This window comes from Catharus ustulatus, chromosome 14, assembly GCF_009819885.2.
Source record: "Catharus ustulatus isolate bCatUst1 chromosome 14, bCatUst1.pri.v2, whole genome shotgun sequence".
Taxonomy (NCBI): domain Eukaryota; kingdom Metazoa; phylum Chordata; class Aves; order Passeriformes; family Turdidae; genus Catharus; species Catharus ustulatus.
In genome coordinates this window covers 15,703,128-15,713,753 of record NC_046234.1, presented here as the reverse complement: position 1 = coordinate 15,713,753, position 10,626 = coordinate 15,703,128, and the positions used below count along the sequence as shown (strand labels likewise).

The window sequence follows — 10,626 nt, the reverse complement described above, 5'->3', positions numbered from 1 at the left end:
CCGGGGGAAAGCAGCGTGTCTGGAAAGGGGGAGCAGACACAGCTCCGTGGCTCAGCTCACATGGAACCGTGCTGCTGACACCAGGCTGGGGGTTAAAAACTGCTGGATTTCCCTGCCCTGCGTGCCTGCAGCAGGGAATTCTCCTTAAAAACCAAAAAATCCCTGCAAAAGGAGCAGGGCTGGGCGATGCCGTGGCAGCTTCTGCCGGGAAGGATGTGCTGGCTGTGCAGGGATGAGGCTTTGGCTGAGCCTTGGAATGCTGAGCAGTGCTGAACACTGCCCTGGCATCCCTGCAGAATTCCCAAATCCTGAACAGGACCCTGGAGCATGGGAGGGGTGATGGACACACCTGGAGCTGTCCCACCACACCCCAGACTTCGGCTTTGCAGGGTGTTGCTGGCTGAGCACACGAACCAAAAAATTGGATTTGGGGTCTGATGAAATCATGGCTGTCTGGAAAAAGGCTCCCTGGCTTGGAGAGCCCTTCCCTGGCTCGGCTGGGCTTGAAACAGCAAAATTTGCTTCCAGGGACAGCACTTCCCCTCCCCAGCACGAGGTGGGTGGGTGGAGGAGCTGCCCCTTGCCAGCAGGGCTGCCAAAAATCAGGAGAGGCTGGATTGTGAGGGCTCCACAGAGGCTGAGTGGTTTTCCAGAGGCAAATTCACTTTGGGGCTGGACTGGGAGCGTGTGGTCATGGAGGGAGGATAAAGGTATTTTTAGCAAGGAGAAAAGCAGCTCCCCTCCCTCCCTCCCTGTGGGGCTCTAAAAAGTGTCGTGCAAGGGACAGCTCGGATACTCCCAAGTACTGCATAATTTTAGGGATGTGTAAGTGTAGGTTTAGATGGGATTTGGGAAAAAAAATGTTCCCTGTGAGGGTGGGGAGGTCCTGGTTGTTCCTGTGGCTGTTCCTGGGTCCCTGGAAGTGTCCAAGGCCAGGTTGGACAGGGCTTGGAGCACCCTGGGATAGTGGAAAGTGTCCCTGCCATGGCAAGGGGTGGGATGAGCTTTAAGGTCCCTCCCAACCCAAACCATTCCATGATGACACAACTGATGAAACAGGAGGTTGGCAGGCATTGGAAGAGCAGGAAGCACCAGTTTGTGCTGATAAAGGATGTTTCTTCAGGGAGTGATTTACAGAAAACTCAGCAAAATCTTTGTGTCCAGGGTGTCTGACCCAGCAAGGGATTTTTCTGCTGTTGGGTCTCCATGTGACATCAGTGAGAGTTTTGGGTTTGCTCTTTTCCTGTTCTCTGTTTGGAAGGGGCAAGCTGTGTTGCAGAAATGTCAGAAAAGCAGTTTGAAAACAAACTGGCAAAGTCCCAGTGGGAACTGGAGCTCCTGGGAAACCTGGAGCTGCTGCTGCCTGTGAAGTTGGAGCCACAATCCAGGATTTGCTGTTGCTCGGGGGGGTTCAGGGATGACCTGTCTGGGGTCATTCAGGACCACCTGGATGTCCAGCCCAGCTCCTTGGGGCTGTGCCATTCCCAAAACACCTGGAAAAGCCACAGTCCAGGTGAAGATCCTGTCCTGTCTGAGGGAGCTGCCCAGAGCCAGTCCCAGCACTGGTGAGGTTTTTTGGGTTTCCTGTTTTGCCTCCACACTCTGCTGGGTTTGGGCCATCTGAAACAGCATTTTTCCAGCCCTGAAAGCTCTTTTTTTTTCTCCCCCAAGCAAACAAGGAAAACATGGCCTTTTGTTATTTATATTTTTTGTGAGAGGAGGAGGAGATTTGGGTCAGAATGAGCCCCAGGGCAGCAGCTTTTCTGCCTGCTCCTGGGGTTTTCTGCCTGTGTCTGGCACACTTTAAGTACCAAAGCAAATTCCTCCAGTTTGCCTGGATCTCCCACCTGGTTTCCCCCATCCAACCTCAGCACCCATTCTGTGTTTCCCAGAAATGCTGTAGAGAGTGGAAATGTGCATCCAATCATGGGAAAAGCTGTTTCCTATCAATCCCTCTCTGCCTACATTTACTTTAAAAATTCCCTGAGGGTTTTTGGGAAGGAGGAGACCTCAGAACCCCTGCACTGGCTGCTCTTTGAAGCTTCTCTGACCCCCAGACTGGGGTGTCCTCCCCCAGATTGTGTCACTGCTCTGAGAATAGATGTGGGGCATAATGAGAATATTTCCAAGCAGCTAAAATAACACTCCTGAAGCTCAAATATACATTGGGATCATTTTATTTCCTCAGAGTTCGAAGCTGTCAGGGTCTACTGGAGTCAGTTTTGTAAATTTTCTCAGTACCCAGTGGGGGTTGGGATGGCTTTTGGTGTTCAAAGCAAAACTGAAGGTTTGGATAACATCTTCATGTGCAACCACACGCGTCAGCAACACGACAAATAACACAAGACTCCCAAGAACAACACAAGAAACACCAACGTCAAGTCCCTGTTCTTGCAGCTCACACCAGAGCTCTGTGAGTTAATGTGCCCTGGGAGGTGGCACATCTCCCTCTTTGCTTGTGGCATAGCTGTGATAATTTTTCATCCAAATATTGAGCAACTGCAGCTCCCAGGAGCCAGGTGGATCCTTTGGCTCAGCTCTGGGCGCCTTTTCCAGCAGTGTGAGCTGAGCCCAGTTTGTTTGAACCCTTCCTTATAACACTGATGTGATAAAAGTTAACACTGCTTGCTTGGTTATAGTCTTGCAGTCCAGATAAGGGTGGATTGGACCCTGGTGATGGATTTTTGTAGTGGAAAAGGGTTCAGTTCATGTGGAGATAATGAACTGTCCTGATGCAGAGCCCTGTGTGAGCATCAGGGCTGAAATCCCCAGAGCTGTGCCAGGGCTGAGCTGCTCACTCACAGCTCGGGGCTCAGAAGGACTCCAAAAAAATGGCAAATATGCAGAAACACGGAAACACCCGAAATGAGGCACCTGAACCCACCGCAGTTCAGCACAGGGGAAACTTTGCCATCAACAACGACTTTTGAGGGGATGGAAGACAACAGTCCCCAGCAGCAACAACACAACCAGCAAATATTTTGGCATCACAACGTCCTTATGGATCAGGTCCTGGATCTGCAGCACACAGGGCTGATGCTCAGGAGATGGACTCCAGCAGCAGCTCATCGGGCGGCACGGCGGGGATCTCCATGCTGTTTATTTGCCCGAAAAACTTGGGGAGAGACCAGAACTTGAGGCGAGGGAGATTCCTCTTCCTGACGCGGATGTCGTGGGCAGTGTCGGTGCCCGCGGCGCTGCCCCGGCGGGGCGGGAGCCGCGCTCTCAGCGCCACGCAGCCGTGGCGCAGCAGCTGCGCCTGGAACTCGGCGGTCATGAAGTAATAGAGGACGGGGTCCAGGCAGCAGTTGAGGCTGGCCAGGCACAGGGAGATGGGGTGGAACCTCAGCGTGCTGCGGTGCAGGGCGCAGTCCCGGATGACGTTCTCGATCACCATCATGAAGAAGGGGAAGTTGATGTGGTAGGGCGTGAAGCAGATGAAGAAGACGGCGGCGCACATGAGGACCATCCTCAGCGCCTTGCGCTTCTCGCCGGCGTCCTGCAGCGCCGTGGGGCCCTCCCTCAGCGAGTGCCACATCCTCCACGTGCACCAGGCGATGGTGCCGAAGGGGATGACGAAGCCGAAGAGCTCGGCCACCGTCACCAGCGCGATGGCGGCGCCGGGGCTGAGCTGCTTCACGCCCAGGTCCGAGAAGCAGCTGTTGATGGAGTTGGACAGGGCTGGGCTCCTGACGATGATGAGGGGCAGGCAGGCAGCGCCCACCAAGAGCCACACCAGCGCGCTGATGGCCACGTCGTAGCGGCGCTTCCAGCCCTTGGCTCGGAAGGGGTGCAGCAGGAACAGGTAGCGCTGGATGCTGATGCAGCTGAGGAAGCAGATGCTGGCGTACATGTTGAGGTACTTCAGGTAGAAGCACACCTGGCACAGGAAGCTCCCAAAGGGCCAGGTGTGGTTGATGTAGTAGTAGGTCCTCAGGGGCAGCGAGAGGACGTGGGCCAGGTCGGCCACGGCCAGGTTGATCATGAAGATGACGGCTTTGCTCTTCCTGCTGAGGAACCTGCACAGCACCCACAGGGCAGCGCTGTTGGCCAGGAGCCCTGGGATGAAGATGAGGGTGTAGGTGGTGGCGTAGAGGGTGGACTGGAAGGACATCTGGGGGTCGGAACAGTTCCCGGAGGACGCGTTGCTCTCCATCCTGGCCGGGTCTCTTCACTCATGGGGTGGTCACGGCAGGGGGAGGGGTTCTGGAAGGGGTAAAAAGATGCTGTAAAGCCAAAATCTCTCCATGGAGCACATGTGCTTTAGGGCAGAAGGGTCAGGTGTGTGTAGGTGTGTGTGTGTGTGTGTGGTGGGAAGGGTGACCCCACTCCCAGGGAGCGATTCCAGGCATCTCCTCCCTCTCCTTGCAGAGGTGCTCTGCGGGATCTCGTGAGATGCCCCAGTTACAGTGAAACCCTGAGCTCTGTAACATCCATCTCTTGATTGCCAGACAGCTTCTGCAGCTCCCTGGGTTTTCCAGAACCACTTTTATTTCATCGAGTTTTCCATCGCACTCTGTCAAATTGGTGCTCTGCATCTACAAGCACTTCCAGCAGGACTGTAAATAAACAGGGATTTCAAACAGATTTAGGCGCTGTCTTTGCAGATCCGTGCAGGGATCTGATGTGAATCGGCAGCAAAGGCAATAATTAACATCCCCAGGCAGCAGAGGCCAGGGGAGAGAGCTGCAGACAGATCCATCAGCCCTGGCTCCAGAGTTAAGGCTGGATTTATAAGTTAATAACTGGCCAAACACACGCCAGTTGCTCTGCTGGTCCTGCTAACTCAATTCCGGCACTCCCAGCACATTGTGCAGGCATCGTGCTGGAGCAGCAGGAATTATCCCCCAGCAGCAGGAATTATCCCCCAGCAGCAGGAATTATCCCCCAGCAGCAGGAATTATCCTTCAGTAACTGCTCAGGACGTGCAGGGAGATGAATGCAGCTCCCTTCTGGTTAGAGCAGAAATTCTTCTCCTCCATTTACCCATCCCAGCTCACCCAGTGCTGAGGGGATTTATTAGCAGGTCATGGGGAGTTCAGGTGCTCCTGCTGCTCTCTGGAGAGGTGATGGATTTTGCCATTTGTGAGCAGATCCCATGGGAAAGGATCTGTTCTTTGGGGAAGAGGGGATTTGGCAGCAGCAGGATACAAACCAGGGGCTGCAGCATTGTCTGTAACAAACAGCGGGGTTTTCCCCTCGGAAATGGAGCCTGTGAGAGGGGAGCAGCCTGCCCTGCCCTTCCCTGCCTGGAGCTGGGGCTGGCAGAGCCCTCAGCACCTCCTGTCACTGTCCCCCAGCCCCTCATCAGCAGTCATTAATTAAGAAGCAGCCACAGTGCTTTTCCCAGAGCCTGGTGCTTGTCCCAGGGATGGATTTCCAGGAGTGAATCCATCCCAATGCTTCAAGGTACAGGATGAAGTCTCCTCCATCCTGCTCCTCCTCACCTGGGCAGCACTTTGGTGGCATTACCATGTTTTCAGGTTCAGAAGGAAATAATAATTTTAGATATTTTATATTTTTATATGCAGATAAATATCTAAAATACAGCTCCAGTCTCTTGGCTGGCTGCCCCTCACCCTCAGCTCTGATGTGAGCAGGGTCAGTGCTCACACCCTGCCTTCCAAGCTGGCCTTTCCCAATCTCCCTTCTTGCTTTTCCTTGTTTTTCCAGTGGAACTGGGGCCGCTGAGTGAGGGCATCTCTTGGTTGCCGACTGTGCCAGAGGTTTGGGATTGCTCCACTGAGTTGGGAAAGGCAGGGGAGAGGGAACATCTGTGCTGAGGGAATACTGGAAAACTGCTCCTTGGTCCCTGCAGGATCCCTGTGCTCCTCACCTGCCCAAAAATCCGTGAGGGACTTTACACTCAGTGTGTTTAACCCAGGGAAAGGGGTGGCAGGACTTGTCTTCACATCCCTGCAGAAAACAGAGAGGAAAATCTGCCAGGGAGCGTGGGGAACGCAGCTGTCCCCACTTTGTGTCACAGCTGTCCAGTGACTGAGGTGGCACCTGGTGTGGGCTGACAAAAAGGGTCACAGAGGCTCCCCAAACCCTCCCTGCTGGTTTTCTCCATGGTTTTGGCTTTCCCTGGGAGCACAGCAGTGCCTGTTCCTGTTGGGAGGGCTGGGTGCCACCTCTGGTCCTGGCTCAGCTTTGGGGGGTACTGCCAGGAAAGCAGCAGAGATCCCACCCTGGGCTGGGGTCAGGCCAGCCTCGTCCACTACAACAATTCCTGGGAAGCTGTGAGGTTTTTATTGTTTTCCAGTTTTCCCTTTGCCCCTCCAGCTTCCCCTGCTTTGCTGGTGGTGTCAGGACAGAGATGCTCCTGGAGTTTTGTTCAGTGCCTTTATAAATCTTGTACAAAATATTCCTGCCATTCCTTATTTTCCCATTTCATCCACACGTGGATTTAAACACAGGCAGGAGCAGGGAGTGGTTTTTTTTTTGGCAAAGCTGAGTTTTAATCAGCTGAAATTCCAGAAGGGAGCCCAATATCAGTGCCCGAGGAGTCAGAGCACCGACTGTGGATGCAGCCCCGCCATTCATTAAACATCAAATAACTCTGCAATTAATTAGGAGGCCAAGGCAGCTCTTGAAGCACCCGGGGGTGATTTTTGGAGGCTGTCAGTGCTGGAAACCGCCCGGCTCCTGTGAATCAGCCCGTGCCCCACCCAGCCTCACACCACCGGAGTGTTCCTGCATTTACTGCTCCCATCCATTGGCAAACTCGACCTCATCTTTTCCATGGGCTGCTTGGGCAACCCAGGCTAAAGCAGAACTCCAGGCTTGGCTGGGGAGAGCCCTCCGAGCCGGGGGATGGGACAGAGCTGCCTCCCTTCAGCGCTGGGGTGATGGAGGGAAGAGCAGACGTGGGAAAATAAATTTAAAAAAATATAATAAATCCACTTGTGGCTCGAAATAAGATCTTGGTTTAAGTAGTGGAGTTTTCTGGCGCTGGGGTTGTAAGCAATAATTTTGTTTGTTTAATCTAGGCACTAATAGGAAATGCGTAAATAAAGGTGGTTGCTTATGGCAGCCTCTGTCAGTGAGGACAAAATTGAGTTTTTTGGCTACAACAGCCTGTTCCCACGTCCTCCCCTCCACCAGCACCCCTGACCCACTCCCAGAGATAAAGTTGTGACCACAGCAGGAGCGGCTGAGGATGTTGCACCAGCTCCTGCCCGATACCATCTCTCGAAGAACCACAAAGAAACGCTAAAGTTGCTGAAATTGCACCAGAAAAAAGCAGAAATGCCACTCACCTTCCCATGCTCGGGGGGGGTCATAGCCGTGCTAGGCAGCAGGAGCAGCCGCCGTCCTGCTCTTATTCCCCACTGATTTTCTCAGCAATCCCTGCTCTGACTTCCACATGTTTTCGGAGCGCTGGAATCCTGCCGGCATCTGCAGAAAGCCCGGTCCGGTGGCTGCAGAACAGGAAATCCTGTATTTTGTTTCTCTTCTCCGCACCAAACGTGAGCAGTTAATGACGTTTAAAGGCGCTGGGATGGCGATGACGTCCTTTGGTGCCCTGGGATGGACACCACGGATTTCTGTCCCCCCTGGGCACGGGGGCTGTGGGAGGGGATGCTGCCCTTCCCTCCGGCTGCTCCTGCTCCTCTCACGGTCACTTTGCCTGGGAAGAGCTGTAAAATACAGAAGCAACCTCCCAGTAAGTGCTCGCTGAAGGAAAACCGAGCGCTCTGCCAGTGTAAGTTACTGGAAGGGAGTAATTTTCCCTCATTTTCTTGGAAGCTTGGTTAGCCTCAGACTATCAAGGCTAAAGCTGGAGGGTTTGGGCTTTATTCCTGAAATGACGTGATGGTTTAAGGTGGAGGTTTTCCCAAAATACCGTTGTTTTAAAAACCCATAATGTGCATAACTCCCAATCTTCTTTAATTCCCTTAGTTCCCTTCCTCTACATGCACATATAGAGAGTTTTTAGCTTTTTCCTGCCTGCTGAGCATGAGCTCCTTTCTGCATGGCTGAAGAAGTGGTGGAACTTCATGGTGTGACTTCTGAGCTGTCCCTTTTCCAGCTGAGCAGTTTTACCTGATACCCAGGCTCACAGCTCACAGCCCAGGGCTTGGACAGATAATTTGGCTGTTGGCAACTCTCCCTTCCTGCAGGTAATGTAAAAATAGGAATATTCTTACACTATTTTTTGTAAATGGATCTGTGACCTCACAAAATGGGAACAGAACTGTGGAAGAGAAATGAAAGGAGGAAGATCTTACAAACTTTAGTTACCAGCTCAGGGGCTGGGATCAGGATTGCACCAGAGTTCTGCCACCCACTCAGCTTGTGCCAAGAAATCAGGGAATCTCAGAGTGATTTGGACCTTTAAAACCCTCTGATTCCAACACCCCTGCCATGGGCAGGGACACCTCCCACTACCCCAGGCTGTTCCAAACCCTCTCCAGCCTTGGACATTTCCAGGGATGGGGCAGCCCCAGCTTCTCTGAGCACCCTAAATCCCAATTGTTTTAATTTCAAAGGATTTGGGAGATGCAAGAATTGTTTGTCATTCCTGGTTTTCCTCCCGTGCATCTCCTCCTGGTGCTGATCCTGGGAAGAAGGAGCAGCTCGTGTGTTTGTGGATCACAGAGAGCACAGAAGGGAGGCTGGCACCGTGCCCTGTCCCTCTGCAGAGGGCAGAGGTTAATCCCAGAGTGAAGGGGCTGTTTTATCAGGACATCCTGCCTGGGACATCCTATTTCTGTGTCTGCAGCAGCACATCCAGCCATCCCTGAGCACTATTTTTAGGTATTTGTTTCCAGCTGTGCTGCTGGGGCAGGAGAGATCAGTGGATTTGTGACCAAGCTGAGCCCTTCCTCTGCTCATTGGATTTTTGGAGAGCTTTTGCAGAAGATCACAACGTTCCTGGCCATGAAAACCCTTCAATACACAGGGATCAGCCTCTCCATTCTTCTTTCAGCTTGGGCATGTTTTTGTTTGGCATTTCTGTTTCTCTGCCTTTCACACTTGGCACCGTTCTGCTTTCAAAGGCAGAAGACACACAGGAACTTTTAAAATAACTTTTTTAATAACTGTGGGACTTTATCTAAGGACTCCAGATAAAGGTCTCTCCTCCTGCAGCCTGGTATCCTGTGGGCAGGGGGCCAAGTGCAGATGATCAGCATCTCTCCAGCGCTCAGCATTGAGAATATCTGACAGGATGCACCTGAAGGATGTAAGAAAAGCAGGGGAAGGAGGAGCTTTGTTCACACAAAGCAGCTTCACCCTTGTGCAGGGAGCTGAGTGGGGCTGGGTGAGCCCCCAGCTCATTGTCCCTGTCGCTGTCACACAGGGCTCTCTGCAGGGACAGCATTTTGGGAAGTTCTCATTTATTTTACAGCAAATAATTGTCAGTGCCTCCCTTGCTTTTTGGGCTAAGCCTTTGTCTAATCCACAAACCCAGCATTTTTGGTTAAATCACACCAGTCACCCCCAAAATCTTTTAAGTGCCATGAGGTGGTTTCATGTTTGTGAACTCTGCATTTGCAACACATTTTGTTTTTTCTCTGGGCAGAGAGCTGGTAATTTCATTGAAGGGAAGCAAGAGGTACTGCAAGGTTCTGCAGCTCAGAACCTGAAGCTGCAGAAAGGCTTTAAGTCTCCCAGGAGTTTTTCCCAAATATGTTTGTCCTCATGCAGGAGAGGAGGTACCAGAATCTGCTCCTGGTTAGGATGGGGCAGCACTGCAGAGAAACACGTTTGCTTTTGCTAAAAGGTGAATGGCTCATGTTCTAAAGGAAAAGAGATGTGTTTGCCCAGGGCTGTGCCTTGGGGATGGGCACTGTGCCAGGTGCTTGGAGACCTCACCACATCTCCATCCTGAGCATTCCCTTCAGGGTGAGATGCTCCAACCCCAGGAGTGCCTCAGATCCATCTTTCACATCCCTGGAGCTGTACCAAACCTCTTGATTTGGTTCAATTCTGCCTTTCTGTGGCATGTCTGTTAAAACAGCTTTTTTGTGTGTGCCCAAGAAGGAGGAAAAGTCTTTTTCTTGAGTCTGAGCAGCAGGACCAGCATGAGAGATAATCCAGGAGCAACATCATGAAATTGTATTTCCTCTTGTCAGAATAATAAACATGTTTTTTGGTCACAGGAAATGGGGTGAATTACAGGAACCCGAGCCAGGCTTGCTGTGCCTCTCTGACTGTGTGAGGCAAAGCAGCCCCTGCAGCCCAGTCCTGGGTCAGCTCCAGCACCAGCCAGCTGGAATATTCTCCCCCTCCCTGCAATGCCTGCTTTCTCCTCTTGACAAGCACACTGAGGTTTTGGAAGGTTTGGATTTCACACGTGGGTTTGTGGAGGCCAAATGGATCATCTTGGACTTTCAGAAAACTCCAAGTTTTCCCTGATCTCTCTCTCTGCTCTGAGCTGTTGCTCTCTAGGCTGGCCCATCCTGAGTGACTTTCCCTGGTGGTTTAACCCCACAGGGTTCACCTCAGCCAAAACCAGAGACTTTCAGACAGAGTTATCTGATCCCCTGGATCCACCACAGAATTAAAATGTTGGGGGTGTGACCCTTCCTAATTTTGGGGAGCCTAAGGGAGTTCAGAGGGTGAGTGAGGCAGGAAAATGTGGGGAGCTGAGGTGCTTGGGGGTGCCATCATGGGATG

At 52.3% G+C, this 10,626-nt stretch overlaps 1 protein-coding gene across 1 annotated transcript; it reads right to left on the bottom strand.

Annotated features, from left to right (window-relative positions):
• Positions 1-2,195: 2,195 nt before the first annotated feature.
• LOC117002916 (putative P2Y purinoceptor 10) lies at positions 2,196-7,620 on the bottom strand. Its single transcript, XM_033072454.1, has 2 exons — positions 7,263-7,620; positions 2,196-4,206 (listed from the first exon to the last, which is right to left on the bottom strand). Exon 2 carries the CDS (start codon positions 4,154-4,156, stop codon positions 3,041-3,043), a length of 1,116 nt encoding a protein of 371 aa, XP_032928345.1. The 5' UTR covers positions 4,157-4,206; positions 7,263-7,620; the 3' UTR covers positions 2,196-3,040.
• Between the last annotated feature and the right edge of the window lie 3,006 nt (positions 7,621-10,626).

Coding starts and splice junctions, on each gene's coding strand:
- LOC117002916 (XM_033072454.1), bottom strand. CDS start 4,156: ATGGAGAGCAACGCGTCCTCCGGGAACTGTTCCGACCCCCAGATGTCC.